The sequence below is a fragment of the Salarias fasciatus genome, chromosome 22 (assembly GCF_902148845.1).
Source record: "Salarias fasciatus chromosome 22, fSalaFa1.1, whole genome shotgun sequence".
NCBI classification, from domain to species: domain Eukaryota; kingdom Metazoa; phylum Chordata; class Actinopteri; order Blenniiformes; family Blenniidae; genus Salarias; species Salarias fasciatus.
The window spans coordinates 21,052,962-21,078,752 of record NC_043765.1 but is presented as its reverse complement, the minus strand read 5'-3'; the positions used below and the strand labels follow the sequence as shown (position 1 = coordinate 21,078,752).

General features: G+C 47.1%; 1 protein-coding gene across 4 annotated transcripts in view; it reads right to left on the bottom strand.

Annotated features, from left to right (window-relative positions):
* Positions 1-25,791, bottom strand: part of runx1t1 (RUNX1 partner transcriptional co-repressor 1) — a 52,141-nt gene that overhangs the window by 5,182 nt on the left and 21,168 nt on the right. For 2 of the 4 annotated variants that reach the window (XM_030120097.1, XM_030120099.1), the window contains exons 2-8: positions 13,571-13,708; positions 11,435-11,676; positions 9,071-9,160; positions 4,589-4,770; positions 1,476-1,738; positions 817-914; positions 138-333 (exon numbers count right to left, since the gene is read on the bottom strand). In XM_030120097.1, coding sequence (XP_029975957.1) covers positions 138-333; positions 817-914; positions 1,476-1,738; positions 4,589-4,770; positions 9,071-9,160; positions 11,435-11,676; positions 13,571-13,708 — 1,209 coding nt within the window. The remainder of the gene's footprint in view (positions 1-137; positions 334-816; positions 915-1,475; positions 1,739-4,588; positions 4,771-9,070; positions 9,161-11,434; positions 11,677-13,570; positions 13,709-25,791) is intronic. The other 2 variants (XM_030120098.1, XM_030120100.1) reach the window with 1 other exon arrangement.

Sequence of the window (25,791 nt, the reverse complement as noted above, 5' to 3'; positions counted from 1 at the left end):
CAATATTGAACCCTGAAGGACTCCATGTTTAATTAAAACCCTCTTTTTCCTTTAAATCAAGCTTCAGAAAACGAATCATCATACTCTAGATATAACATAGATGAAGATATTCCAGGCTTTTTTTTAATTTGAGCTACCTGATGTTGTGTTTTCCTGTGCGGCGGGACTCTGCTGCCTCGACTGCCCGCTTGCGGCGCCCTTCTTCAACTCTTCGGCGTCGCTGTATCGCCGGATCCAGTAGTTGAGCTCCTCGCGGTCGGCCTCCTGGCACCGCCGCAGCACCGTCAGCGAGCGCCTCGTCTTCTCCACCATGTCCATGATGCAGTTCAGCAGCTGGAGGTGACAGGGACGCAGACACAGCGCTGAGTTTACACATGGACGGGCTGATTGAAATTCAGAAAGGGTGCAGTGAGGAGGGTGGGTTTCAAATTAAAGGTAGCATCTGTTGTGTTGTTTTTGTGTCACATCATTACGTTCATTGGTAAGGAGGACGAATATACAATAAGCAGATATTTTAGAGTCACAGTTTTCCTATAAAATGTTGATTCAGCTTAACGGGTGTCGTTTCGCACCATTACTAATATCAACATGTTGAGAAAGAATTACAAATGTGATATAAAGAGACTCTGTGGAAGAAGGTCAACACACAAATAACAGTTTAGCAGTACGCACACGCATGCACCATGCGGAAAATGTCCTTTATCGTTAATCTAAAATGAAACAGAGGCTTATAGATAACGGGGAAGAAAACACAGATGAGCAGTGTTACTTACAAAGACAGAGTTTTAGAGTATAGTAATAAAAAAATGTTATTACTTTTCTTACATGGTCAAGGTGCTTCCACTCCTCAGCCCATTCTCTGTCTGTCAGCCGGTGGTCAATCACTTCCTCCTGCCTGCTCCCTGAATGCATCCCTGTGAAGATAGGTGGACAGAAAGACGGAGAGACAGACAGAAAAATAGATGGACACGAGGAGAGATAAACAAAGAACACGTCAGTTTGACCCCGAGGATCAGTCGATATGAAATTTCTCCATCACTCCGCTCGCTCGCCCTTCCTTTCATTCATCCTTCATTTGCTCCCTGTTTGACACCCTCTCTCTCCATCCATTTCTCTCTCCTCCTCCTTCTCCTCGCCGTCTCCATATCTCTCTGGCGGCCCGGGGGCAGGACTCAAATGGCTGAGCTACGAGTCCAGTAAACATCCATCACGGGCGAGACGTGCTAAATGTCTCCCCTATTTTTAGACCAGCACCGCAGTCTTTATTACGGCTGCTTGGAGGCGCGCTCTATGCAGAAAAATCTATCTAATATAACAACGGCGTGCCTAATGCGTCTCTGTGGACTTCAGCTTTTGGTTTCTGCCCTCTGAGGCTCGGCTGCTCCGTCAGCTGGACCTGCTTCAACAGGCCGAAGCGGAAACCGAACCGCCGCTGCTTTAATTACTCGTTTTAATGGTTTCTCCCACGCGCTCACCGATGGGCCTGGCCCTCTCCCGGATCTCCCGGTGGTTGGAGGCCGGGTGCCGGTAGGTGTCGCGGTAGTGGTGGGCGATGGCCATGTCGTCCAGCCGGTAGTGCTGCGGGGGCAGCGGCCCCGGGTGCGGCAGGCCGTTGGGCTGGTAGGAGAGCCCGTTGGACGGGCTGAAGCGCTGGGCGGGGCTGATGGTGCAGGGCCGCTTGCTGGGGTGGACGTCCGTGTGCAGGGCGCCGTCTCGCTCGAAGCCGTTCTCTTTGGTTCTGGGCGAAGAAGAACGCGGACACGTGAGTTTCAACTGTTTATATTTGGTATCATCTTCCACAGATCGCACTGTTTGAATTCACACAAAATTATCCCACATTTAGTGACAGAAATTAAATCTAAATACTGCTTCAGCTTTTCAGGATGAAGATATCCTTTCCGCGGTGACATTCAAAGCAGATAACAAAAGAACCCTTGCAGCACAATAGAGCAAGTGAAAAGGATAAATAACAGAATGCAAGACCCGAGAAAGCAGGTGAAAATCAGTGTGATGTTTACATAACACTTATTTGGTAAAAGTAAGTCACGCTAAATTTGGCGGCGGATTCAATCATCGCCACGTGCTGCTGAAACAGTCTGTGTACGATCCTCTACTTGACGGAGTAAGAACCACGAAAGGCCTTTTTTTTTCTCTCTCTCGCTCTGTCCTGAAATCATCTTGGAATTCCTCTTTTTGAAAACACGCCCATCCGCCTCGTACACATACGCAACTAAAACCAGACACTTGGACATGTGTGTGTGTGTGTGTGTGTGTGTGTGTGTGTGTGTGTGTGTGCACACAAATCACCGCCACATGCGAACGCTCCCACTCGCACAAGTAGTTTCCAGGGGATCAGGTGGATTTTTGTTAGTCTGCTTCTGAAGATTAATGTGGCCAGGTGTGCATGTGTGTGTGTGTGTGTGTGTGTGTGTGTGTGTGCTAGCACATGCGTGCATGTGTGTTCTCAGTGATGTCAGTTCACAGTAAAAACTTGCCAACCTTCCCTGCTATCTGCAGTCCTTTAGTCCCCCCCTTTCTCCAATCTCTCTCTCTCTCTCTCTCTCTTCCTCTCTCTCTCGCCGGTGAACAGATTGAACTTCTTAATGAGCTGTTTTTATGGGCTCCTAATGCTCATCCACAGCTCTCCATATGCTCTTTCCTTCCACTCGTCTATCTCTCTGTCTCCCTCGGCTCATCCACCCACCCCCGCCCCGCCGCTCATATTTCCCCAGCCTCTCTGCCGCAACAATGTTTATATCTATAGGCACTGGAGTATACGCGTGCACACACGTCCGCCGTCACCTACGCGGAGGACTGATGCGTTTGCACATAATTAGCTTCATACGTGCTGTACAGTTTACAATATTAACATTTTCACAAACACATTTACTGGATGTGCGCTTCCTGTGTCGTTATAAAAACAAACATGTGGATATAGTCGTCCTAATTCATGAACTTTAAGAGTAGATACCAGGAGATTTTTAGTTAATATCTAATAATTCGTAATAGAATAAGTTCTTTTTCGCACGTGCATGTTATATTTGATGGCCATGTTGTAAATCTGCATGCGCTGATGGTGCATTGTAATTAGGGATTCCGATTCAAATTCCAATATTCGGACACCGGCTCCAATAAGTGGGAATGCAGAGCAGAGGTAAGCAGAAACCAGAGGTGCTTAGCCAGCCATATTGGTGCTGGAGCCTCATCTGTATGTGTTATCAGACCATCTCCCTAGACACACACGCGCACACACACGTACACACACACACACGCGCGTGCACACAAACAAGCGCGTGCAGACGCAAACACCATGAAGTCCACTCACGCTTTTACACCGGGTGGAGAATAACGCGCACACGTTCACACAAAGGCGCCGCATTTTCCCACTGAATACAGATGCCTACTTACTTTTTTCCTCTCTCCACCAATTCCCTCCCACATTTACACACACACACACACACCTTTCCCCCCCCTAAGCTCGCTCCCCGATGCACCAGACGGCCTACAAATATGCAGGTATTACAGAAAAAGTCCGCCTCTCTGACTGTTGGGGGAAAAGAAAGGTGAGAATTATTAATATCACATTCAGCATTTTCGCCCCTCAGCAAATATAAAAAGTACATTTTCCTCTCCCTTGCTTGTATTAAAAATTTTTTAAGGCCCATGGGACTTACTTTTATTTCAAAAGACAATCATGCATGCTGTACTGAGCACAACACGAACGCACAAGGAAATTCAAACATTTGCAAATTTTTTGGAAAAGCGCAAAATGATCTTAAAAGTTGGCATGTTTGTGCACTTAAGAGCAATAAATATTCCCCTTTTCTGATTTTATAATTTTGCTGCAGCTCTGCCACAGTCACTTAAAATGATTTTACTGGCTTGGAAATAACTACGGCTGTACACGTGGACAGGCACACAGGCTTGTGTCTGTTTTATTTTCTTATTCAAAGAGTGGAATATGGGTTTTTACGGGGCAGTGTGTTCCTGGACGGAACGTCTCCGAGCTGGCCCATTAGAGCAGGGAACATCGAGTCACTGCTGAAGTCTCTCACAACAAATGGATGTAATTTGAATGTGGGTAAAAGCACACATGTGGAAGAATAACACACAGTCTTTTCCATACCCAGGAAGCAGGTGTGTGTGTGTGTGTGTGTGTGTGTGTGTGTGTGTGTTGGTGCAGCCAGGTCTACTCTCTCCCATCCCTTCCTCTCCTCGGTTCTGGCCCATTAGGAGCAGGAGCCAGGAGCTGAGACGTCTAACGGAGCGCATCACGAGGCCCGGTGGCGCTCTGACTGACACTTCCCATACATACATTTAAACATGACACTATTGCCTTGCGTTGGCTCAGCTCGGGCCTGTGGAGCGGTGCAGCGGGCTCATGGGGCTGCCGGCACCCTCAAAGGGATTTATGCATGAGATCAAACAATAGAGAAGGTGGGGGGGGGGAAGTCTCGGCTTCTTCCATGTGCGGAGGCGATAAATTCATAAACTCCATCTGAACGCCGCGATCGGGCAGGAAGTCCACCTGTAAACCCAAGAATCAGCAAATCCCTGATTAGCATGAGCGTTTCTCTGATGAACTCACCTGTCCGGCGTCCTTCTCTTGCCGTTCTCGTTGACGTCCAGCAGGAGCTCAGAGGAGTCGACCGGGGAGGTGGTGCTGGTGTCCAGGAGCAGCTGCTCGTGCTGGGCCAGGTACTGCGCCGGGTTCTGCTTGGCCAGCCGGGCGCAGTGCAGCAGCTCCCTCTGAAGCAGCGGCAGGTTGGCCTGCGCAAGGAAACAGCACAGAATCTCTTGAGAAACTTCTTCACACTGCGGCATTCGCTGCCGGGACGAGAAGTGAAAAAAAAAAAAAAAAATACAAAAGATATGAGAGTTTTTAAATGAGTTTTTCAGTCGGAGGCAGCTTGCTGTGCGTTATCGTTTGGCTAATTTGGGAAACAGTGACATGAATCTGTCAAAATTCAAGCTGAGCCGTACACTAAAATCCCTTGCATCTCCAAGTGAAAGCATCATAGCAAAGTTTAGTTGGAAGAAAGAACATAAAAACGGTGGTTGTGCCGTGCACAAAAATCTGATTTGGTTGTTGAAAGAGGAAATATACATGATAACATTTAACAAAGATAAATTCAGCCAAACTCAGGCTCTCAAAATATAAAAATGAATATCATTAAGACTCCTTATTTGTAAGGAAAATAACAGAGTCGCAACACGTAAAACGTTACTGCCCGTCAGGAGGAACAGAAAATCCCAAGGTCACCTATAAAAACGTAACATTACAGGTTTCCTCTCTCTTTTTATTTTCAAAAACACAAATTTCAGGCAACAAGAGATCCATTCCTCCCCAGCCATCAAACGCCATCTTCGCTCATTACCGCTGAACCGCTGCTGCTTTCTGTGACCCCGAAGTGCATTAACACCCATAAAGTTTCTCTGTGGCATGTACATCCTTTTTTTTTTTCTTTTTTTTTTTTTTCTTTTTTAAAGAAAAGCAGCTATTTTCAATCTCTTTGACAAACTGTAACAAGGGGGTCTGCGTTCTGGTGCGGACTTACAGCGCCATGCAGGTATGTGAGCATTGACTTCAAAGGCATCTGATGGGGCGCGTTTTTGGAGCAAGAAGATGAAAGTGTTGCGTCAGGCGGGCTCAGAATGAGAGAGGGGGCTATTTTGGCGAGGTACATCACAGGAGTCTTTGGAGAGGCCATCTTTGCAAGTTTTTGGTCTGTTAATCTTTGTTTTGTCCTCGAAACTATAATCTCCCTTAAAGTCCCCTGCTTGTTTTCCCCTCTTTCATTTCTTCCAGTTTTTTTTCTTTTTTTATAATCTCTCACGCTTTCATTCGTTGCTTTATTCTTTTTCCCAGCCTTGCCCTACATGAGGTGATACGTTTTCCTCCGGTTTTTGATAATTTGATCCCGTCTCTGCCAGGTGCGTACAGAGAGAGCACCCAGCAGCACCCCGCTGTGATTTGTTTAGTGGTTTTAATGTTATAATCATATGAAAATCTCTCTCCAGTAATTGACTGCAGTTAAAGAAATGCCAAGCGCCGGCCTTCCCTCTACCTGCCCGAGTTAATGGCGCGTTAATACTTTATGATCGTAATTACCCCCCTGAAAAAAAAGAGCATAAAATAGATTGCTTTGACCCCGCTGAACTCATCTTATATTAATTAGAGGTCACCCTAATTGCCGGAGAGATGTGGGATGCATTAACAAAAAAGACTGAGTCAAGAAATGCCGACCACTGACTAGAATGGATCATTTTTCATCTGCTAAATCATGCTGATTCGCTTCCGTGCAGTTAACAAACATCTGCACTTACACCCCCCTCCTCCCTTAATTTCGAGTAATGTTCAGCAGACACAGCTACAGTTTCCTCAGAAGATTTATAGTCTCAAGACTGGATTTGTCACAGTGTCAAACGGTGCCAAAAAACTATTCATAACAAGCCTCGTTCCAGATATGCTGAACTCACATCGGCTCTCTGGTGCTGTGTAATTTACTGCTGGAGGAGAACGGAGACTTTTTTTTTTTTTTTTTTTTTTTTTTGCACGTATGCGTTGACCTCTGTTGGTGATTGCCACTCATGACTCTCTCTCCCTCTCTCTCTCTCTCTCCTCTCACTTGAGGCAGTCCACCAGAAAAACAAAACACTTTCCAGCAAAGACAAGGGTAAACTCGCGGGTTTAAAAAAACAGAAGAACACTGCAGGCTCGTCGGGCGTCGAACCAACGCATCGCGTCACTGGCACTGTGTGGTTTCTGATTGCCTCCTTCCAGTAAAGCGTCCCAACCGATCTGTGGTTCAGTATTAAGAAGAAACGGGGAGAGGAGTTGAGTGGGTTTGGAAAAGGGGGGGGGGGGGAGTTCGAGGGCTCGACTCGCTGTAACATTAGCGTAATGAAAAAAAAAAAAAAAAAAGCCAGAGTCCTGACTGGCATTGTTGCAGCTGTGCTCCGACGCACCTATAAAAGCTCCCCCACACCTCCGACTGCTCCCTGCTACCATATGGTAGCTGGCATTAAAGCCCCCGCAGTGGGAAGGCACTAAAATTAGACTGGGGAGAGAGAGAGAGGCAGAGGCAGGGGGAAGGAGCAACGGAGGAAGAAGAAGAAGAGGAAGAGGAGTTGCATCTTTGATTCCACAGCTATCCCAGTGATACACTAACCATCTGGTGAGGAGAAGGAAAGGGAAGGAGGGACCGCAGGATGGATGGATGGATGGATGGATGGATGGATGGCAAACAGTAGATATGAGAGGGGATGAGGACAGAGGAGGGAGCAAATGAGAAGCTGAATGACAAGAAGGAAGGATGAATAATACTCAAAGGTAAAAAGGCAACAAGGAAAGAGAGAGAGAGAGAGAGAGAGAGAGAGAGAGAGAGAGAGAGAGAGAGAGAGAGAGAGAGAGAGAGAGAGAGAGAGGACAGAATGACCCTGTTTGTACTGTTAACACTGAGTGATGGTGCTTCAAGTGTGGCTGAGTTCTGCTGCCCATAATGTGTCGCTTTACACACACACACACACACACACACACACACACACACACACACACACACACACACACACACACACACACACACACACACACACACACACACACACACACACACACACTCTGGGGAGGCGTGTTGATTGGTTTATTTTCATGAATTAAACGCACCCATCTGTCACTCAGGTTCCAACAGAGCATCCGTCCAGTTTTTGTGTCGCTTTATCCAACTCAGCACCTTTAAAGGGTAAACGCAGCTGACATGAATCCATATTTTTGGAGGGTAAACCTAAAGTTCTTGGAGAACATGCAAACTCCTCACAGAATAACCTCCGGCGTCAGACCAGGGGTCGTCTTTCTGGAGGAGCGCTAACCACTACACCTCTGTGCAGCCACTGATAGATTGGGGGGGGGGGGGGGGAAGAAAATAAGAAAAAAGACAACAACAACTACAAAAAAGGTGTGTGACAGCGTCTGCAGAGGTGTGTAATAAAAACAAATGGCTCCACTGTTAAATGTTACGCCCGCCCCTGCTATCCATCCCTCAGAAGCACACTTATATTGATCCCAGCTTCACCCAGAACCCATAACATGATCTGAACTACTTCTGCGCTGCACATCCCTCAATATAAAGCCCAGCCCCATTTGTCATCTTCGACCGCCAAAACAAATCAGGCGGCGGGCGCCGGTCCCTCCTCCGGACCGCGCTCGCCTCTACGAGCCTCAGGAGGTCCAGAATGTGCGCCTATCTGACAGCGAAATGCACATAAATGACCACCGTTCCATCTATATACAGACAAAAGAAATCCCATTGCTCTTCATCCAGATCTGCCAGCTGGGAATAGAGACGGAAGGTGTGCAGTTTTGACTAAAATAAATAAAAAGCGAGCGGTCGACCGCTCGCTTTTTATTTATTTAAGTCAAAACTGCACACCTTCCAGCAAGGGCGAGCCGGGATGCTTCAGAGAGCGTCCTTTTTCTCTGGTAATACGCAGCGCTAATGGATGGAAATAGGAAATACTTGCTGAGAATGTGGCGTATGGCGATGAAGAATCAATGTCAAAACGAGGAGGAGGAGGAGGAGGAGGAGGAGGAGGAGGAAGGAAAACATGAAAGGAGACGTGGTCCTCGGGCCAAAACCACATCATTGCGCTCCCTTCCAGCACACATTCAGCAAGTTCAATTCTAATATCGTACAGAAAACAAATATGGTTTGAGCGAAGCTGCCAGCTTCGGGTTGAAGGCGGCGACGTCAGCCTCCGCTCTGAAAACGACTTACGCGCCATTTAATTTGGAGGCAAGAGAGGAAGAAACACAAAAAAAAAAAAACACACACACAAAAAAGCCGAAGATTTGAGTGACAGCATCTCCTTTAGTGGCAGTGAAGAAAGAAACAAGGTAGAGATAGATGTAAGAGAGCGATGGAGTTGTAAAGAGGGAAGAAAACAAGGATAGAAACTGCGGACATAAGCATGCAACATCTGGATCTGGCACGGCGAAATGCTTTCCAGATCTGGGCCCGATCGGCGCAGTCAGGGAGCCCGTTTGCGGTAATTGTATATTCAAATTATCTACCTTCAGAAATGGGATGACAAAAGGTCGCAGGGGGAAGTTGGTGGCTTCTTGGAGCTTGGAGTGAAATTCCTCGATGGTTAGCGTGGAATTCTGGAGGAGAGGGACAGAAAGAAAACACATGAAGCCATGTGGAAGGCATTAAGCGATAATATTACTTATTGGAAGCCGGGCTATATCCTGGCCCGGAGTGAGTGTTTTGGGGCTGGTAATGGGGAGCATATGGGCAGGCCGCCGCGAAACGAGGGAAAGACACACATCTCCTCCAATTAACAAAACAAACACACACGCAGAGTCGCAGCATCACAAAATACGTTCAATGTTAAGAGAGAGAACAGTTTAGGGCTCAGTACTTCTCACGTCCGTCCATCTCATATCAGATTTGATGAGAACGCCGCTCTGCACAGGTCAGGCGTGCGCCCACTTTGTAGTTCAATGTCTCATATCAAAGAAAGAAAGAAAGAAAAGTCTGATTTATGTAAACAACCCTTAAGTGCAACTCCCCGTCTGGCTTTTCAGGCTATTTCCACATTAGCACAGGTCTGCCTCTTCATTATCATTACCAGGAGCTGAACATCAGTATGCATATTCTATATGGGAAACGTATCCACCGCATGAATAAAGATGAGTTAATTTATTCGCTGCGTTCCCCAATTTGTGTCCGACAAAATAATACACATCGCGCAGTTTCGCTCTGGATGCTGTGAAATCAAGCTTCTTGCAGCCAACATCACAGGGGACGTGTTCATTCTCCCTCTTAATTGCTTTTTTTTTTCTCCCCCTTTCTTTTTTTTGTATCCATTACTTGAACATTCACTTGGATGTTGACACAAAACCTCTCTGTTGTATACGTCGACATGCCCGGCATCCCCGTCCTTATCGACGCGGTGCACCAGCCTATCGCGTCGGCGCCATAATGCTCCACACCTGCGCTGCCTCCCTCCATCAGCGCCGGCAGAGTAACTGTCTGCCTCTTTTCACACGCCAGATAAGAGCGAGGTGACCGAAATACATTACGGTGGCACGAGGCGGGATGGGAATACGAGCCGGGAACGGGGAGGCGGTGGTCCGTTCAGTGGGTGTTTGTGTCTTTTCTGCGTTGAGTTCGTGTTTGGAGCTGCCATCCACATTTAAAGCCTGCAAGTTATGACAAGCCGGCAGAGGCACTAACGCTTAAAAGGGAGGTAAATTTACACATGTATGTCAGTACATACATCAACCTGTAGAACCTCGTGTAATAAAGCGCCAAAGCTTTATTAATGCTCATTTTACACTGGGATTGTCGAAGAGATTTAATTTTATCTATACGCTCACAGTGGCGTTAAGTAGTACACATACAAATAAACAAGAAAGGGAGAATAATCAGGCGAGACGAGAGAGATCGTGAAAAAAAAAAAAAGCGAGGCAGATATTATTTTTCCTCCCCTCTCTCTCAGCGTTATTTCCCAGACCTGAATTTTGTTACATTCAGTCTTACATCTGTTCGCCCAGATTGCGTCGGGGCTGTTCTTGACAGCTAGTGAAGCCTCCCGAGTCTCCCGCTCTCCCTCTCCCCGGCACGCAACTAGCTAATTAACGGTGTCACTCTTTTCAATAAGGCAGGGGGAGGGACGGAGCGAGGCGGCGAGCGGGAGAGAGAGGGATGATGGGTAGGGGGAGGCGAGAGCGAGACGGTGGGAAGGTATGCACGCCAAAAGGACACAGGAGAGGCATGTGCGTATGCAGACGGTGAGAAAAACAAACATGGCGGAGCCAAAAGGAGGTTATGCTCTGTGTGGCTAATTAAAAAAAAAAAAAAAAAACCCTCCCTCCGCCTCCTCTTCCTCTCTGCACAACATTCAATCACTATTTCTGTATTCCCCTGCTCGTTAAGCTCAGATTTTTCTCTGATCACGCAGACGTGTGATAAATCTTCAGATTTGCACAAGCAGTTTATTCCCTGCATGCTTTTAGTGGTGCAGCCTCAACAAAACCACGTCGGTTCAGGTGAGCAGCTCATCCGTCTTCACAAACCTCACTCGCTTTTAAGTTTGATTTGTATTTTTTAAACTCAGAAATAATAAATCTTGTGAAGAAAACACATTTTTTTCTTCCAATCTCTGTATTTTTACATTTATATGTTAAAAAAATGTCACAATTAGCTTTTTATTTTATTTTATTATTAGCATTAGCACCAAGTAGAGCAAAGTGATTTAAGCATTTGTTCCTGTGGTGGTAAAAACGTTTCTGGTTTCCAGAACCTCTTTCATGTGGCGCTTTTGAGAACCAGGAGCAAATGCTAACAATCATTCTCGGATATCCCATTAACTCAGCCCCCTCGGAGGCCTTTGACCCTTTTTACGGCTTCTGTACACGGCGGCTACTTACCACCAGTCCCAGCACTAACGTGCGAACTCGCTCTCCGATTTCAGGTGAGATGTCGTTCCCGAACTGCTGCAGGGTCGTGAGGAAGCGCTTCAGCTTGCTGAGCTGCCGGGCGCCGCAGGCCGGCGGCAGCTGCTGGTTGGCCAGGGAGGATGAGGACGACGAGCTGGGGCCGTTGCTGTAGCCGTTCGGCGGGGACGGGGCGCCGTTGAGCGCCGTCGGGGAATGGCTGCTGCCGTTCGTAACTACGCAGGACGGGGGACACAACAGACAGGTTTTTCAGCAAACGCAGACAAAAAAAAAAAAAAAAAGCCTGAAATCACTGGAAGTGGAAGCAGAGGAAGCGACACACAGCAGTTTTTTGGAGATTTAACCACTGATTTGAAGTGATGCACATTCCCCAGAAAACATTCGCCGTCCTCAACATTTGTTTCCAATCACTGTGGCTCCTTTGATGCTCGGCAGCATCCTCTCATAAAAAGCATATTCCTGTATTTGGAGACACGTTGGCTTCTCAGTTTAACCTCTTTCCTGCAGTCTAAACAAGCGGGGACAGTACCACCCCCCCCCCGTCGCGCCGGAGCACAGGAGCAACGTGTGCGTGTGTGTGTGTGTGTGTAGGGGGAGGCGGCGTACAAAGAGATACAAGGCAGCGTAAAGCTCTCTCTCTAATGAGATTAGGTTTTGACTAACTCCGCTCACTCCCCCTCTGGCCGCCGTCCAAAGCCGCCACTGTAAAGAGAGGAGCGAGAGAGAGAGAGAGAGAGAGAGAGAGAGAGAGAGAGAGAGAGAGAGAGAGAGAGAGAGAGAGAGAGAGAGAGAGAGAGAGAGAGAGAGAGACGAGATACTCAAACTGCATCTGGTAACAATTACGTCGGGTGGAAATCAAAGCATACTGCTTTGTTTAAACCTTCGGCATGCGTAATGAGAGAGCCGGGCCTTTCCTCCTCACTGCACGGGAGCCCCGACGTTAATTGTGGAGCGTGAGCGAAAGAGAGAGAGAGAGAGACACAGAGACACAGAGAGAGAAAGACAGATACAAGGGAGAGGAAAAAAGAAAAGAGAAAGTGTGTGGTTGAAAGAGAAGAAAATAATGCCTGTGTTGCAGAGAGCGGCACTACCAACACAGACTTGAGTGCTCGCAGCATTTTGTGCCACGGGGCCTCGGATTCTTTGATTCTAGTGCTCTTCATGCAAGTGGTTAAGTATGCACTCCTGACTGAATACCAGGCTGTAATTTGCTCGTCACAAGCAAAGTGCACGTCATGGCAAAGCTCCAAGAGTTTGTAAGCGGGGGCGTCAGTCAACTTGTTCGGGGGGGAGGGGGAGGGGGGGGGGGGGGGGGGGGGGAGTTGTTGGGGATCGACTGCAATTTATGAGTTCAATGCAATTTGTTTAAATCGAACGCGTCCCTCCCTTTCAGCCATAAGCGGCGTGATCTTGAAATGACAATAGAAATGTTCCGGCGCTGCGGCGTGGAAACGCGGCGCGCGGCGCTCGTTTCTGAACAACAGAAACACTTAAATGTAAATTGAACAGGTCAGACTTCATGAATGTCGAGTCAGTAAACTTGACAGGAATGATTCAGTCTGGATCAGTGTCCTTGAAAAGTGTAACTTCCCTTCATTTTTTTTTTTTTGCACTTGCTGTTGTTTCAGAACATTATGCAGTCGTTTCCGTGTTCTGGCCCATCGCGGACTAAATTGCTCTGTATGTGGCTTTAAAACCACTGCCAAAGGTAATTATCACGGAAGTGTACCACTCCATCAGCTAAATCAAATCCTAAAACACCTATTATGTATTTACGTGTTTTGGAGAAGACTGCTGCAAACATTTCTCCGTCTTCCCTCGCAGTAAAAGGTTTCTGCTCCGGAGTCATACGTCTATATCCTTTCATTCACTGTGAACCGAGCGATGATTGCAGCCAGTCAGAGGTTTGCAATGGAAATGGCTTTGTTTACTGACAAGGAAAAACACCACTGTGCCTTTTTTCAACTAGCTTGGCGTCTCCATGACAGTAAGAAACCTGGTGCCGGATGTGAGCGGAGCTGTTAAAATCTCCAGGTAATGTGCGCCTTTGCTGCTTCTGGCAGACAGGAGGGGAAAAAAAAAAATTAGAAAAGATTGCGATGCACTTACGCGTGGTGGGTGTGTAGGAGCTGTTACGAGGCGCTCCTTGTGTACTGGGTGGGGGCGGCATGGTAGGGGGGGTCAACCTGGACTGTGTCTTGACGTCCGCAGGTGAGTCGGGCATGGTGGAGCGCTTCCCAGTGCGATCTGAGGACAGAAGGAGGGATTTAGGATAAGAACGCAGCCGAAACACTCAACTCTCAACACAGACGATCAAACATCTGGACTCCCCCCAGTAACTGTGTGAATACGTCCATAAACAGCAGCAGGATTAGATGTGACGAGGAGCACAGCGCAGATCTGGAGATAAACGGGTCTCCACACGATGCACACGCGGCACATCTTCGGCTCCCGTTCACCGGGGAGCGCCAACAACATCTGACACACTCTCTCCGTGACCGCCAGTGTCTTCTGCTGACTCAGGGCTTGGACAGTGGGATTCAATCTGCTGCTGGAAGCAACATTTCTGAGCTGGAGACAAGGCGTTGTAGCACTGCAGTTAAGCTTTTCATTTTTTTTCCACTCCGGAATACAGTCAGAGAAAGACCCGTTCGCATCTGGCATTAAGTTTCCAGTGATCAGGGCAAAAGTGGCGAGCCAAAAAAAAAAAACCCCTCCAAAATATGCATATGTCACAGTCACACAGTCTTCCCAACTATGTCTGCAACAGGCCGAGAGAGAAACAGAAGCAGCTACCCTCTGTGACAATAGGAGCTGTGAGGTGAGGTGAGGCGAGGACACAGTGTCCATGTCATTTTTCCCAAGAATCCCAGGAGTGAGGATGTCAAACTCGTTTTAATTCAGCAGTCACATTCAGCCCAACCGGATCCTACTGGGACTGGAGCAGTTAGATGACAGCCTGATAATCGAGAATATCAAAACAAAAACGGCTTGCAGGTCTTATGTTTGATGCTTCTGCTCAGAGCAGTTTTCTAATGTTTGCTTTTTAACCTTATAAACCTACAAAATATTATACTGCACGGTGCTTCATTCTGTTTGTGTGTTTAAATGCAATATGCAGGGTACAGAATACATTACTGCCAGCCTTATTCTGCGCCATAGTGTTAAGTTGAATTTTAAAGGGAAGAGAAGTACCGATGTGAGAGACAGGACGGCCTAAGCCTGTTAGCAAGGCCCCAGCCTCAGCAGCACTCTGCCGTGCCGCAGCCGAGGTGCGCTGTGACTAAGTATTTTAGTCACGCCGGCTTGGCTCCGGCAGGCAGGCGAGTGAAAGATGGAGATGTCAGTGAAATTCCAAACAGCACTTCATGGCTCCACTTCCCAGCGAATGTTTGGCCAGTTGTGTTTACTCTGCATGTTGACCCTCTGAGAATTAGGCAGAGGGATTATGATGTAACTGAATGAAACAATTCAAGATTTTAACTAGATACAAATATGAACCAAAAACATCCCGGAATTTCAAGGGCAGTTGGGGAGCAGTGATGAAGAGCTCCTCCAGGCTTCAGAGGGTTGCTGTGGTTTCTGTGCGGTGACACACAAGGGAAGGGGGGGATTAAATTCCTTAAGCGGTCTTAAAAGGAACAAGCAAAAGTCTGAAATAAAAACCGTCCGAACTGCTTTGAGATGCTTCTTATGTCTTTTCCTGAATGAAAAACAAAAACAGACGTCAGGCTGTGATCCACATAAGAGCCGACCCTCTCCTAAACACCAGGCCACTGCTGAAGCTCCAGAACGGGTAGAAGGACCGAAAACCAAAGCACAGCAGAGTATAAAATATTTCACGCTATCTGGGAAGTCGAAAGTTCATCTGCGACTAAGTAACACCACTGAAAAGAAAATTGTGGATCCAAACGTGTTGTTGACTCATACAGTAACAGCTCTGGGCTGGCAGTGGAGCTCTGGATTCAAATGAAAGGCAGCGGTATGAATGGATACAGTGAGATTAGTAGAAAAAAGAAAGAGTGATTAGGAAAGCAGAGAGAGGAGGAACCGCGGCTACAGAAGAGTCCATATGAAGAGAAGACGGAAAGAGAGCGAGTGGAGTGACAAACCAAAATCTTTCTTCTGACTGTTCTTCACAATCGGTGACTGTCTCCGTCTTTCTCTCGCTGCCTCTGTTCCTCCACACACACACACACACAACCCCACTCTCCACCCTGCCAACCTGGCCAGACTGAGAAAGGTTTACTACTCTAATTTCACCGCAGTATAAAAAAAAAAAAATGTCTGGACTATTTATTTTATAAACTCGGGACATAGCAGAACAGCTCGTGGAAACATATAGTCTTACCTCCGGCTGCCAGCTATCACATCCTGCATGCCGGCCTAAAATATGATCTATGAAAATACAAGGTCATTAAAAGAGACAGGCGGCTGACAGGACTCGAGGTAATTCATCATTTTCCAGTCAAACACAAAAGCCTCACATGTGTGCGCCCTAAATGAAATAAAGCCATGTCTCACATGGTTGTGCTTATACGCCGCGTCGACGGGTGTCTGAGCTCAGCCCCTCCGCTGGGCTGGATATTGACTTTTCTAATTGTGAAGTACATTTTGAGTAGACCTTTAATTGTTAGATGGAAAGTAGAAAATATACTGTAAAGACAAATTGACTCATCTCACATAATGTCACTCCCTCTCTTCAGGTAAGGTCTGGGGGATGCCTTTTCCCACCATGTGAAACAACGAATTGTAGTTTGCTAAGCAGACATATTCTTGAATTTGCTCTATTTTAATGAATTAGAGAGAAAAATATGGCGTTCCAGATATTAAAAAAAGAAAAACCACAAATTACCACCAAGAGGCATGTGAAGTGAGAGTTGGGAGGGACCGTGTCGGGGGTCAAAATGTGGTCTAAGCTGTGTTCAGGGGGCTCGTCCGCCCTCGCTCTGAGAACCGTCGGGTTACCGGCTGGTAATTGGGGGAATAACACCTGGGTCAGTGGTGTGACTGGACTGCAGTTGGAGGAGATGAGTGAAACAGACCCTGAAAGCATTTGAAACACATCTGCAGTCCCTCCGGTGAAGAAGATGAAGGATAAAGAATGAATTAGTGTGAAATCCATGCACACAAACACACACTGTCAAGGAGGAGAAAACATGTCTGTGCATGTTCAAACACACACACACACACACACACACACACACGCGGGATTTATAAACAACATTGTCTCTGTTTCTGATTTGAACGAGAGCACTGCAAAGCAGAGGAGAATAATAAAATCAATGGCTTCATACCAACCAACGAGCGCTGCATCCAGCTATTCACTCCGCAATCGCAACGCCACTCAAATCAATGGTAATCCTCCCTCTACAAGGCAATTTACCCAGCTTTTGGAGCATTAAAAATACATTTCTCAACTCAAGCACGTTATTGAAAACAATTCTCGGCACACGCCTGCGCGCCATCCATTTTCATCAGCGAATGCGGCATGTATACTTAAAGCCATAAACATATGTGCAAGCAAACAATCAGTCAAGCACTTGTTTGATGGCGGAGCGAGACTGAACAGTGTGGAGTACTTGCTCGCTCATGCATTATTCAGTTAAAAAAAAAAAAAAAAAAAAAAAAGCAAACTTAAACAACCTTGAAAAGTTGTGCATCTACTCCCGTCTCATACGTCTGTTAAAAGTTAATAGCTGAATGCGGGTGGACTGTCCATTTATCATCGCCGCTGGCTGCGTATCGCAGGGCATGACGCAGATCTGCGGTCAGTCGACGGCATTCCAGGACCGGACGGGTATTGATGTGCGGAGCTTTAATGGAAAGAGCCGATGAGTGCTTTGACTTTGCCTAACTCGCTTTACGACTTCTCAGAAGTGCTATTGTCCAGGAATTAATGGATTGAGGAGGATGTGAACAGTAGCTGAAGCGGCAGCAGTTTGCTATAAAAGAAGAGAAGAGTCCCCTTAATGCGTGTTGATTCATTCGTGCACTCTGCGGAAGCCGAGGTGCCAAAACTATTGATCGCGCCTACGGGCGACGGCGATTAACGTCTCACGGCAGCCACTTGATGCGTGGTTATACGCAAAGTGTCGCAAAAGGAGCTCTCAGAGCGCATATTTGTAGTGCAGGTGGCCCAGATGGATTTGGAGCCCGTGAGGACATCAGGGATGTCGCGGTGACTCATTAAACGGAGATCGTTGCTCGGCTCACAGCGGATATGTCAAAGCTAATTATGCTGCAATCCGACTGGATGATGAGCTCTCACACGGAGCGAAATCATATTTGCAAAGTCTACATAAAGTTATAATTGCACTGATAGCAGAGATATTGTTGAAGTGTTATATTATAGCACGAAAATACCAAATTGGATTTCATCACACTTCCTCACACTCAGAAAAACAAACCGTTCGTCGACTGGAATAAAACCAATTAGATTTATCCTTCTGACTCAAACAGCAAAGTGCCCAAAACCACCAATAAACTATTAGAGAATAAAACATGAGAGCGATGCTAACCTGTCACTAATCTCTCCAAAACACCTCCGTAAAGGCCCCCTGCTGAAATAACAAAGCAAAAGTTGCCCGGCTCTGATCCGTAACTTCTTTAATCGATCCTAGAAATGAGGCAGAACCCTGGACAACTACCTGCCAATCACCGAGATGTCTTCACCCTTGCATCAGCCGCGTGCATCGTCCGTGATTACGTTATCCTCAGTGTTTGCAAAATCTCCCTCTTTCTTTTTTTCTTCCTTTCTTCGTCTTTCTCCCCCTCTCTCCCGCTCGCACCCTCTTTCAGCCGAGCTCAAAGAAAGGAGATTTTTATCCCCCCGCTGACTTGTGATACATGCCTTTTCTAAGGTTACATGCAAGTTACATCACTCGCCTAAAACAAGGTTGTTGCAATGAGCGATATCTAGGAGGAATGCGGTCCCTAAGAAGCAGTTCAGCATGTTACATAGAGGACTCCGCTAACCCACAACTCAAGGCGAAAAATACAATGTGAAATCAAAACCTTATGCGTTTCATCATCGCGCACAAAAGCTTGGGGGTCATTCCATATTCAAATCACCTCGTAAAACGAGGACAACATTGCCTAACCTTGATATTTTAGATTACTCATAGAGCCCACAATGACTTCAAAGTCTATCATCGGGAGATAGTCGAACAATCTCCATTACACACTTCATAAGTTAGAATTGCCTCTGTGCTCATGTGTGTGTTTGCGCGCGTGCGACGCGCCGCGATCGTACCGTCGGAGGCCCAGAAAATGATGTGATAACAGTGGCAGTAATACGCCACTTGAGAGTGCTTCACACAGGCAAATCCCATTCTTCAAAACGACAATGGATTTCAATCACGCTGGGCTGAATTTTCGAGAGGTGGCGGCTGTGACATAAACAATTTGCCGTGCGCCCGGCGCTTGTGAGAGCGCAAGATTGTATTAGTCAGTCATGAGATACCATCATTATGGAGTTAAATGGGAAAAAGTGCATATAGACTGATCCACTTCGGCACAATGGAGAGCGTGAGATCCGGCGCCGCATAATGCTGTTGATGCACACGTTGATATGTAAGTGCCGAGGAGGAAACTGTGCGGCATCAAAACCGCGGGGAGCCTGTCGATTGAGCGTTAATGTCCGCAGCACGCCAACGTCCGTGCAGGACGGAGCCTCCAGGTGTGCAGCGGAAACACACACACTTGCACACACACTGAGCTCACAGTAATGTGTGAAGAGAGGGAGCAGGGCAGATAGGTAATGGAAGAGATGGAGCGATACTGAGATGGTGTGATAGCGGCTGGTGGTGATTGGTGTGTGTGTGTGTGTGTGTGTGTGTGTGTGTGTGTGTGTGTGTGTGTGTGTGTGTGTGTGTGTGTGTGTGTGTGTGTGTGTGTGCCGGGTACAGATGTGGAGAGAGAGAGACCCGGGAAGAGAGAGACACAGGAGAGAGATTACAATGGCGGGGATGAAGGGACAGATGTGTTAAAGAACACCGCTGAGGGACAGGAGGGACGATTGAGATTCAGACGGAGTGCAGAGAGGAACAAGAGAAATCTATCCGTATGCAAGAGGGACAACACACACACACACGCACACACATGCCTACACACACACACACACACACACACACACACACACACACACACACACAGATGGAGTCGTATGCAGAGCATGCCCCATCAAACTCCACCCGGTTGTCAAGAAGATGTATGGATGCAACGCCCTACCGCAAGCCCACAAACACACAAATACACACACACACACACACATACACACTCCAATGTGATTTCCATTATTCCATTTATTCCATCCCCAGCAGATGCAGACGACTACACCAACATCCACGTGTTAATTTCCTCCCTTCTCTCATCACCATCCAGTTCTACATTCCTCATTTTCCTTATTTTCTCTCCTCTCTTTGGTCTCATCTCCCCTGCACTCTTGTGGTCTATCATGTTTATGACCGGAGACAATATTTCTCTACATACCTTTTTGACCATTCGCTGTATTTACGTTTCTTTATTTAGAACAGGACGGGATGTGATTTCACCTGCCTGCCCAACATGCATTTTCTGCAAATCAAAATATGTTCACAGCCCTTTACAATAGTGACATTGTTGAGTAGCTTTTATGTCCAATCTGGTACTAAATGGAATGAATCATAGGTTTTGCTTGCATGTGGCGGATTTTCTTTCTGGTAAATATCAGATCAACCAGTGCTGCTGTAAAGATTATTGCTGTAATATAAGATAAGAACTGGAATGTAGCACAATGTGCATTGCAGAGTCTCACACATACATGTGTGTGACACATCACTGATCGCTGCAGTGAAACAGTGGTGGGAGAAAGCAGCCTCAGAGTTTTACAAACAGATATGCTCCCAATCACTGCTGACAGTCTTTCACATCACCCACCCCGTATCTGCATTTTTTTCTCTCTCTCTCGGTGTAACATAAGGAGATTTCTCAATTGCACACAAAGGTCTGAACACCATCTGTTCCATCACACAAACATTAACACACGCGCACATGCACATATGCACACTAAAACAAAAATACATGAACTATACTCAGACATCCTACAAAACCACCTCTGCATAAACGCACAATATTACACAGCGGAAAATAAAACACATGTGGTATATACCATTAGGAGCCTCTCTCACTTAGTTAAAAAAAAACCCAACAGATTTATAGTAATGTCTGTTTTACCCATCTGTTGAAATGCAGTCTCTCTTGCAGAAAAGGAGAGAGAGAGAGAGAGAGAGAGAGAGAGAGAGAGAGAGAGAGAGAGAGAGAGAGAGAGAGAGACAGAGGAAGTAAGTGTTAAGGAACAATAAAAATGATTCACGGTGCCCGTTATGCATCCTCTCAGATCGAGTCTGCTCCTGCCACATCTTGTTGCCAGGCAAAATTGAAGTACAGGGTCTTGTAAAAGTGAAAAAAAAAAAAAAAAAAAAAAAAAAAAGCAACATGAACGGGTGGTAGAAAATACTGGAGCAAACAAACAAACAAACGAGGCTGAATGAGATGAAAGAGGAAGGTCAGAGAGAGGTAAAGGTAAAGAAAGCACAAGGTGCAGAGAAGTTTCCCATCAATGTGTGTGTGTGTTTCTCTGTGAGTGTGTGTGTGCCACTGCAGAAACATTACTAGGATCTGACTTTTTTTTTTCCCCAAAGCAGGGCTTAACATTATTTAGCAAACTGTATCAAAAGCGCTGTTTATTTATAAAAAAGCTGGTCTGTCATTTTCATTAACTACATGATGTCAAAATAATGGCATAAATGTTAGCTTTAGAGGGAAAAATAGAGTGATATGATTCAGACGTAAGCCTCAGAGAGCCATGTTTAGCCATTTGATGGAAGCCAGCCTACTGAAAATTGCTTTCTGTATACAGTTTGGTTCATTTCTGATGCCATGCTGACACAGAGCAAAGTGAGCCCAAATGGGTCTGGGAGTTTTCCCAGACAAGATCCTGCGCCAGCGGAGGACTCACACCATATTCTCCACACAAATCCTAATGCCAGTGACACATGGTTTTATTTTCTTAAGCTTCACATACATCCAGTTCACTTCTTTTTTTGCCTTTCACGTGTGTGTGTGTGTGTGTGTGTGTGTGTGTGTGTGTGTGTTTTATACAAAACTGTATAATTCAAATATGCTATGGCGTATCTTTAACTCCACTATACAGAACTGAACAATTCATTGCAAATGATGTATTTTTGTCTTTAAGTGTCTATAAACAACACTTTTCTGCTTGTGTGGTGCAGTCAGTTTGTTAAAGACACACACAAACACACACACACACACACACCCTCAGTGAACTGCGTGACCTCAGCTTTGTAGCTCAGCTACAATTCAAAACCTCTGAGACCTCTACTCCATCCGCACACACACACACATACAAACACACAGACACACATGCATGCCCAAGTGGCAATTTGTGTATTTCTTGTCTTGTTCTGTTCCTTCAAGCTACAGAAAGCTCTTATTTGTGCCTGTGTGTGTCCGCGCTAAAAGGTATCATATCCTTGTCCTCAGGAGCAAAATCAATTTTTAACAGACAGTAAAGGCCCTTGTGTTTTACATGACAGTTATCTTTTACTGTGCGGGGAGAGACAGCGGCTCGGAGCGAGGGTTGGGGCGGAGTGATATACGGCGTGGGCAGCGATCGTGTGTGACGACGGGTAGATGTGGAAACCAGAGTTCTGGAGAGAAGACATCCCGGAAAATGAGAGGCGAGACGCTAAAAATAAAAGCTACATTAGGCACCTATGTGAGACAGACACAGATGCAAGCGGCAGAGTGCAGAAGGAGAGAGGGCAGAGGCTAACTGGGGGGGGGGGGGCGGCAGGGGAGGAAACAAGCTCATCCACCTAGAGTTTTAAAAATATCACATGACGACTGCCATGTGTTGGAAATTACTGCCGTTTAACTATCTTCCCCAAAACCGCTTCGGAAAAAAAAAAATGTCTGCAATTTATGAAATGTGTTCCAGGGGAAGGCTAAACAGAACCAGACTCACAAGACAGCAAAGAAAAGAAACCTTCCCTTCACCCCTCAGCGCCTCATCTCTCTCTGAAAACCGCTGCTCCCCGTTCTCTTTAGGTGCTCTCCTCTCTGCCCCCCCCACCCCCCACCCCCCACCCCCCCACCCCCACCGCTGCCCTGCAGGGGAAGATGTTTAAAAACAGGGTCTTAGTCACATCTGGCGAGCAGGGAGACGGAGGGCGGCGGTTGGCGAGACCTCAGCTCAGGTCACTTCCAGGCGTGCACGTCTGCGAGCGTGCGTGACACGCTGACCGCGGGTTTGCTAATGGCTCTGATTGGCTGAGAGCGGGCGGCGGCCGGAGGCGACGGCAGCTCAGGAATGGCCTTTACTGGCACACAGAAAACACACTCCTCCACCCCGACTCATTCCAGGTCGGCCATGTGTCTTTGTCTCCTTTCATCTAACCATTACACACTTCCTCTCTCTCTCTCTCTCTCTCGCTCTTTTCTCTCATCATTTCACCTCTCGCTGTCTCACCTCAGCGTCAGCCATCAGTGCACCGACAAACACGACAAGGAAGGGGCTTAAAATATATACATACGACCTGTTTCAACTATAGATCTGCATTTTGAGAATAAGAATAAGAATGCTGGAGATGCTATCACTGGCTATCTTGCAGGACGCTATGTCACACTAGAGAGTACAGCTGTTTAATTAACATCTTTAGTTTTAGTAGTTGAGCTGCACAGTTAGAATTGCACATTATAAAAGTTGCACAGTATGAAATTACATCATGAAAAGTCATCCGGGGCTGACCGGCGGTGTAAGTCTGGAGCAGTCTTGCCTAACCAGTTGAAGTCTGGGATCGGGGTTGATTCTCTCTGCAGTTTACATCTTCTTGTTTGTTTCTTCCAGGCACCATGGTTTCATCTCACAGCTCCCACTCATTAAAAACAGCATCTAAGGCTGATCGATGACCCTAAAACTCCAGTCGATGTGTAATTTGAGCGTGTCCATATCTGCCTCTCTGTTTTTGCGGTATAGTAGAGTCAGAGCATTCTAATGATAATAAAAAATAAATCAGGTTATTAATAATAGCAGCCACTGTACATGTGTGACAGTGGCTTCGTTCTCCAGCACATGTTGCAGTCTTTGTTCTGCAGGCGGCGCCTCAGATCGCCCCCCCTCCCGGCGTCCGCCTCCCTCTGTCCATCAAACAACTGCAGCGTTTCAACCGGCGCAACTCTGAACCCTGTGCCCACACCCACTGCTGATACTACTAATAGCATCATCACGACAGTCCAATTCTTTTGTTTTTCTGTGGAGCAAACACACACAGACACACACACACACACACACACACACACACACACACGTTCGCACACACGCAGACACACAGCCTCGCCGCTCTCCAGTGCTACAGATGGATGCCACCACTCTCTCTGGAGCGTTGCCAGCGCCAGCAAGTGAACAGCTTGCCTGGCACAGCTCTCTGTGTGTCTGTGTGTGATGGTGTGTGTGTGTGTGCGTGTGCGTGTGTGTGTGTACGTGCCTGCAGAAACAGTAGCGAAATAGCCCAGCACAGATGGGTGGCCAAATTCCCCAACCCCTCCACCCCCACACCTCCCCACCCCCTGCCTACACACAAGAACACACACACACACACACACACACACACACACACACACACACACACACACAAACACACACACACACACACACCGACGCATGCATACACATATGCTCCAAAAAAGACACACACACACACACACACACATACAGACTCGGTTCTGCTTAAGTGTTCCCGACCTGGCACACGTTGCCGCTTGCACAGCTGCTTCCTCAGAGGCACGCACACGCACACACACATACACACACACACACACACACACACACACACACACACACACTTAAACACAGGGTATACACACAACTGAGGGCTGGAGTTACAAGCACACACACACACACACACACACACACACATACATCTGTGCTTAGTTTACTCTTCCTGTTTATGGCATGCGAAATATAAAGTCCACCAACTCCTGCATCATCAGAGCCCACACACAGACACACACACAGACACACACACACACACACACACACACACACACACACAGGCATTCCTGTGCATCTGCTGCACAGAGATACATAAGCGCTCACACTAATAGGGTCCTTTATCCTTGGTAGCTATTCAGCGTTGTATGTTTCTGCTTGTTTTCTCTCCCGCACACGAGAATAAAAACATCAAGGCGTTCGGCTGGAAAGCCTCCAGTGCCTGGCAACCTGCCAGCAAAAGGCCTATAGATCAGCGCGATCATAGCTGTGTGTTAAGACACATCACTGTTTCGTGATTTGACAATGAAATTAAGACATGAAAGCTCTTGCTGGAACAATAGAATCAACAGAATTAATTGCAATGCAGCTGTGTGCCACTGAAACCACTTGAAATGCTCGAGGTGTGATGTAAAGTCTCGTGACAGGCAATCTGACGCCGCTCCGTGTCTTGACTTTGCGGTTTTCTTTTCTTTTTTTTTTTTTTTCTTCGCTGCAGCTGTGGATTTGCAACGTGCCGCTCCAGTTGGAACTGGGAGACTTGGTATCCACTCCGGGTCAAACGGCGCCCTCTCAGGATCAAACGGAGGCAGAGAAAGTTTACCCATGGAGAAAGTCGGTGGCCAGAGAGTCTGCCAGTCAGTCAATGAGCTCGGGCGTCTGGCAGCAGGTACTCTCGCCCCGGCGCATCGGGGGAAGCGTGGTGGCTGGCCGTGCCAACTGTGCACGGGGCGGCCGTGCCAACTCCGCCAGCCTTGCAGTGTCTGTTTGCCAGTGCCATCTGGGAGGAACAGCTCTGCGCACATACAGTACCTCTCCTCAGCTCAGAGGGCACGCACACACACACACACACATACACACACACACACAAGGGCAAACATGCACGCCGCATACATGCAAGCATCCACAAATATGCATGGCATGAACGCCGCGCACACACATAAAGACACGCGCGCGCCCGAGCGTGCGTGCGTGCGCGCGTATGCGTGCACAGCCGGCCGCTGACAGCTCGCCATCTGCGCGCTGCCTCCGACTTCTCCCTCTGCTTCATTCTCTGCCCTTGTTTTTGCTTTTCATAAACGCCCGGCCTCTTCCCTCCTATCCTCTCGCTCCCCTCTTATCGCGTCTAATCTCATCGGGTGAGTTTCCCAGCCCACGGATCCCGCCGTTATGTCACGACCACTTGTCCGTCGACACTCCACACCATTTTTTTTTTTTTTTTGTGATAAATATATAGACTGTATATCGTGGTATTCTAACACGTGTCATTACTTGACGG